We start from the raw sequence: 6000 nt of genomic DNA on the forward strand, positions 1-6000 counted from the left end.
ATTTCTGTGCACATGTTAACTTACTGAGGTGATGGAATTTATTGGTTTTTATGTGCATAAACTTTTAGCATCTGTTCATTATTGCAATATGCAATATCCAATAAATAAATATACTTAAAAGCGAGGAGAGGCTAACAATGTAGCTTTCAAGTACACAGTTCAAGATAACAACAATATAACTTAAAACACAGCCTTATTTTAAAAAACCCTCAAAAACATTTTAACACATTCAACTTACTCGTTGTAGATTCTTATTTAAAGCCTAAAACATCAGACTGACATCTGAATTGATTGACAGAGAATAGAGCACACTCAGCAGTAAACAAATCAAACACCTGGCTCCCTTAAAGAGCCAGCATTTTCTGAAAACTTTTTCTAATACTTTTGTGTTTAGAATAAGACAGCCTGTGGGAGTGTGGTGAGGCCTAAATCATTGTCTTCTGCCTTTAAAATGCACATCTCTATAAACAGCAACATGAAGCATCAGAGTAAATGGGACAGTAATGGTTGAACAGTAATTTGCCATTTATTGTCACAGTACATAAAGTAAATTACTGTAATTTATCCTTTGCATTACACAATTTTATACAAACTCTACTCCTTTTACAGTAAAATACTGTTTCCTTTCATTACAGCAAAACACTGACTATTTTGCAGTTATTTACTGCATAATCTACAGGGTAACAGTGAAATTCAGCTTATCATCAATGCAATGTCCCACTCTCCCCTCAATACTGACCATTCGCATATCAAAACTGAACAGTAAATATATATAAATATATAAAATTATATAATAAATATAAATAGCAACATAAAGCATCAGAGTAGATGAGGCAGTAATGCTTGATCAGTAATTTACCATTTATTATGACAGTAAATATCTGTAATGGGTACATAGAGTAAATTACTGTGATTTATTCTTTGCACTACAGAATTTCATACAAATCCTGCTTCTTTTACAGTAAAATACTGTTTCCTTTCATTACAGCTAAACACCGGCTATTTTACAGTTATTTACTGCATAATCTATGGTAAGGGTTTACAGTGTAGTTTTAGAGGGGTTTTGGCAATTTCCAGGCTAGTTTTAGCTGGTCTGGCTGGACGATGGCTAGCCAGGCTGGGAGATCAGCCAAAATCAGCTATGTCCAGCTTAAACCAGACTGGTGTCACTGGTTTTAATTGGATTAAGCTTCTCATTTTTCAGCTTGACCAGCTAAGACCAGGCTGGAAATGGCTGGAAACCAGCTTGGAAAACCCCTCTAAAACCAGGCTGGTTGACCAGCTAAAACTATCAAATCAAGTCTTTTTCAGCAGGGATGCCTTCATATTTTGGATATTTGAATATCACTGTTTCTTGATGTTTATGCTATAAGCACAGCAGCATGCTAACATCAGACTGTATTTGATTCATCGTAAACATTCAAGTTGAGTTAGCATTTGGATTTGAATCATCTTAAATGTAACCCATTACGTAGATGTGTTGTGTTTTTAGCTTAGCAATATGCTAGCATCAAACTCTGTTTGAATCAAGTGTTACCATTCTCATTCAGTCACTCAAGTAGATTATATTTTATTGTTTTGCATTTATTTAGTATTTAATAACACAATTAATTAATGATTGTGTAATAAGCATAACTTAAAACAGTTTGAGTCATAAACATTCAAGTTGAGTTATTAATGTAACTGCTCATTCATTTTAATTTTTTACCCCACCCAATGTCAGTTTAGCCAATTATATTTTAGCACTCCGGGTTGCCAGATGGTGGAAAACAGCATATTTCATTTATTCATTCAGAAAGGCTTTCAAAGCATGCGCCCGTGACTGAAATGCAACCTCTGGTGGACAGTAGCAGACTCTAAAATGAGATGCAGATTCAGAGTTCCACATGAGGTTATTAATTAGCATGTAATGTAAATATAATGAATTTTTAGGTAAATTCATATAATGAATTTTCAGCAGACGAAACACGACAGAAATGTAAATACAGGCATTTAGAAGCACAGAATAGTGCACTCACTCACAAAATGGTAAGGTTGATAATTTATTTATTACATATTAAACCTCTTTAATATGAATAAATGTAGATGCTGAATCACTGATATGTGTTGGTTTTCACTAAATCTCAGTTCTAGAGTTCAGTTTCAGATGGTTTATTTTATTCTCCAGATCTAAGCTGAACTAGCTGCTTCTGCTTTCAGTAGTATGGCTATACATGTCCTTTGAAACTCACATTATTAGCATTTAACACTGAATAAAGCACACGTGTTGTACCTGAGCTGATCATTGTTTTCTGTTGTTCAGCTGTGCAAAATAGAAGCCGTTTTTAATATTTTAATTCCAGGTGATGGTTAGAATAAAAACTTTGTGTGCCTTTGTTTTTCTTTAGAACAACACTTAAATCAGCCTTTAGGCTCGATCGCCAGAACTCGCTCCTGTTGGTCATCAATCTGGCAACCTGTGCTTGCAGTTGTTTTGATCCGGGCATGTTCAATACCTAATTCGACCACTGGGTGTCAAACTTAAACCCATTATGTACAGTAGATGCAAATTTATTTGGCTGTGTTTTTAGCGTAGCAACATGCTAACATCAAACTTAACTCCACTTAATTCTTAATACATTTTTAACGTTCTTGTTTAGTCACCATTTTTTAGCTGAAAGAACATTGATGTATGTAATGTAAATGGACTAGTTGTTAAGATCTGTTTAGTTCATGCTAGTTTACGAACAATGCTTTTTTGTTTTTCAGGACGGATGTTGTTAAATGACTCAAAGAAGGGCCCTCCTCACGTCCAGTATCGGCGGCCGTATGGATGCGCAGTTCTGGCCATGAGCGACGTCTTACAAACCATCTCTGAACTCAAAGAGGAGAAAGACTTTGTGCTCAAAGTTTACACGTAAGCCTCTTCTGTGCCCTTTACAGACATTTATCTGTTTGATTTATCAGTGAAGCTGCATTTAGGTGTATAATGAACTACATGAACCAGGAGCGGAATGTCATTCACTGGCTTTATTAAATCTTCAGTCTTGAGTGCTGATGGATAAATACACACTCTCTGTTCACTCTAGAACAGATCATAACTGCCGTCCCCATCAAAGCTGAAGATTGTAAACACAAAGGCATGTAACATTGATGTATAGTGTACAGATTAGAGTAACAGATTTGCTTGATGACTGACATGATGTTTCTCAAACTCAGATTTGTCATTGCATTCAGATGAATGATGTCAGATTTGTATATCTGATAGAAACCCAAGTATGCTGCCTACCTAGACAGCATTTTAAGGCATCATAAACATGCTCATGATACAGTCTTGGTTTGTAAGAAATTCATAACAAATATTGTAAACTTTAAAAGCAATCCCAGAATGGCGTTCGAGAAGAATTTTCAAAATATACCTTCATATGCTTAACCTTATGGTTTGACCTATAAGTATACACACACTGGCCACTTTATTAAGTACATCTTTTACTAGTACCGGGTTGGACCCCCTTTTGCCTTCAGAACTGCCTTAATCCTTCGTGTCAGAATTGTCGGCTGCACATCCATGATGCCAATCTCCCATTCCACCACATCCCAAAGGTGCTCCATTGGATTGAGTACTGGTGACTGTGAAGGCCATTTGAGTACAGTGAACTCAGTGACATCTTCAGGAAACCAGTCTAAAATGATTGGCGCTTTATGACATGGCCCGTTACCATGCTGGAAGTAGCCATAGAAGATGGGTACACTGTAGTCGTGAAGGGATAGACATGGTCAGCAACAATACTCAGGTTGGCTGTGGCGTTGACACCATGCTCAATTGGTACTAATTGGCCCAAAGTGTGCCAAGAAAATATCCCCCACAGCATTACACCACCACCAGCCCAAACCGCTGATACAAGGCAGAATGGATCCATGCTTTCATGTTGTTGAGGCCAAATTCTGACTCAACTATGCGAATGGAATCAGACCAGGCAACGTTTCTCCAATCTTCTATTGTCCTGTTTTGGTGAGCCTGTGTGATGTGTAGCATCAGTTTCCTGTTCTTAGCTGACAGGAGTGGCACCCGGTGTGGTCTTCTGCTGCTGTAGCCCATCCGCCTCAAGGTTGGATGTGTTGTGTGTTCACAGATGCTCTTCTGCAGACTTCGGTTGTAACGAGTGCTTATTTGAGTTACTGTTGCCTTTCTATCAGCTGGAACCAGTCTGGCCATTCTCCTCTGACCTCTGGCATCAACAAGGCATTTGCACCCACAGAACTGCCGCTCACTGGATATTTCCTCTTTGTCGGACCATTCTCTGTTATTGGGTTATTAACATGCTAATATCTAACTATGTGAAAATGAACAGTAAATTCAGTCAACTAAAGTAAATGCTTTAATTTTGATCGTATCTGTCAACCGACACAGCGCATTAAGATTTTCAAACTGCTTCTTAGCTAGGTCTTATTTACTACAGAAAGATGCGGCTTCTGTCGTTTGTCTGTAATGCTCTCTGTGTGGACGGAGGCTTCTTGCTGTCTCCATCACAGTCTTTCATTAGCTCTGTGCGCAGTCATGCAGAAAGCTGCTCGGGTTTATTGGCTGGGGACCTGACAGAACGGGCAAAAGAAAGAGGAATCAAGAGAGAAGAAAACAAAGGTGTATGTGGCGGGAGAAAGAGAGCGAGCTGAAGAAAAAGGCTAGATTTGTTAAATTTGTTGAGATTTGTTAAGAATCAAAATTAAAATCATTTGAAATGAAGCGATTAGTGTTGGTGTAAAGAGGATAGATGCAGCGCAACTGACCCAGCCAAGGCTCAAACCAGCGACCTTCCTGCTGTGAGGCGACAGCACTACCTATTGTGCCACTGCGTCACCCTTATAATTAGATTAAATAATCAAAATTTCTACTGTGCGTGTAATAAAATATGGTGTTTTTTCAACTGTGCAGCATCCTTGGTGAATCTCCACTGCAGCACAGTTGTTAACAACATTTCATACAGACATATTGAAAACCCAATGCCTTAGTATGGAGTACAGGAGAATGCAATTATATAAGCAACACACACAAGATATATTGACTCAGCTTTGTTTATAGGGCAAATCACAGTTCCATCGTCTGTCCTGATCCTGAAGCTTTCCCATTTTATTTAAATCTGTCCTGTGTGACCAAATCAGCATCTCTGAGAGCGATAGATGTTTTTACTTTTAGTGTGAGTGATACACTCAGGCTTATTAGTTCACAGAGACATCTAGTGGTTGATTATTAGGGTACTGTAAAGCCACATCGCACCAGTCTGACAGCACACCCGATTGGATCTACTGTTGTATTATACAGTGTAGCACTTTGCGTCAAGCAGCCTGTGTTGGTGTGATGCCGATGTGACCCTGCGAGTGACAGACCAGAACCACCCTTGACGCCCTTGGAGCCAGTCTCCTCGACAGCCAACCAGATGGCCTCAGTGGGAGATCCCTGAAAGCATCTGCCCACTACGCCACACCACAAACACTAGCATTAGCATAGCGAGAGTCACGTCTGGATCAGGCATTATAGTGCAGATCTCTGCTGGTGTAGATTCAAGAAAAAGAAGACGAGAAAACAGCAAATAATTACCATTACACTTCATTCATTCCTTTTCCTTCAGCTTAGTCCCTTTATTTATTAGGGTTCACCACAGCGGAATGAACCACCAACTATTCCAGCATATGTTTTAAGCAGCGGATGCCCTTCCAGCTGCAACCCAGTACTGGGAAACACCCATACACACTCGCATTCACACACAATTTGATCAAATTTCCCTTTAGCGCATGTGTTTGGACTTTGGGGGAAACCGGAGCACCCAGAAGAAACCCACAGCAACACGGGGAGACTCAGGCAACAGAAATGCCAGCTGAGGCTCAAACCAGCAACCTTGTCCGTGAGGCGATTGTGCTACCCACTGTGATACAATGGCTACGTTCACACTGCGAGGCTTAATGCTGAAATCAGATTTTTTCTCAGATCTGATTTTTTAGCATGGCTGTTCCTACTGCTCTTAT

General features: G+C 39.3%; 1 protein-coding gene across 50 annotated transcripts in view; it reads left to right on the forward strand.

The window, feature by feature from the left end:
• The window catches only part of dock3 (dedicator of cytokinesis 3), a 397524-nt gene that overhangs the window by 278338 nt on the left and 113186 nt on the right, over positions 1 to 6000 (forward strand). For all 50 annotated transcript variants that reach the window (XR_012397895.1, XR_012397898.1, XM_009296480.5 and 47 more), the window contains exon 12: positions 2749 to 2896. Coding sequence is in view for 48 of the 50 variants with exons in the window: in XM_009296480.5 (XP_009294755.3) it covers positions 2749 to 2896 (148 nt within the window). In the remaining 2 variants the exon portion in view is untranslated. The remainder of the gene's footprint in view (positions 1 to 2748; positions 2897 to 6000) is intronic.

This window comes from Danio rerio, chromosome 22 (genome assembly GCF_049306965.1).
Source record: "Danio rerio strain Tuebingen ecotype United States chromosome 22, GRCz12tu, whole genome shotgun sequence".
Lineage (NCBI taxonomy): Eukaryota > Metazoa > Chordata > Actinopteri > Cypriniformes > Danionidae > Danio > Danio rerio.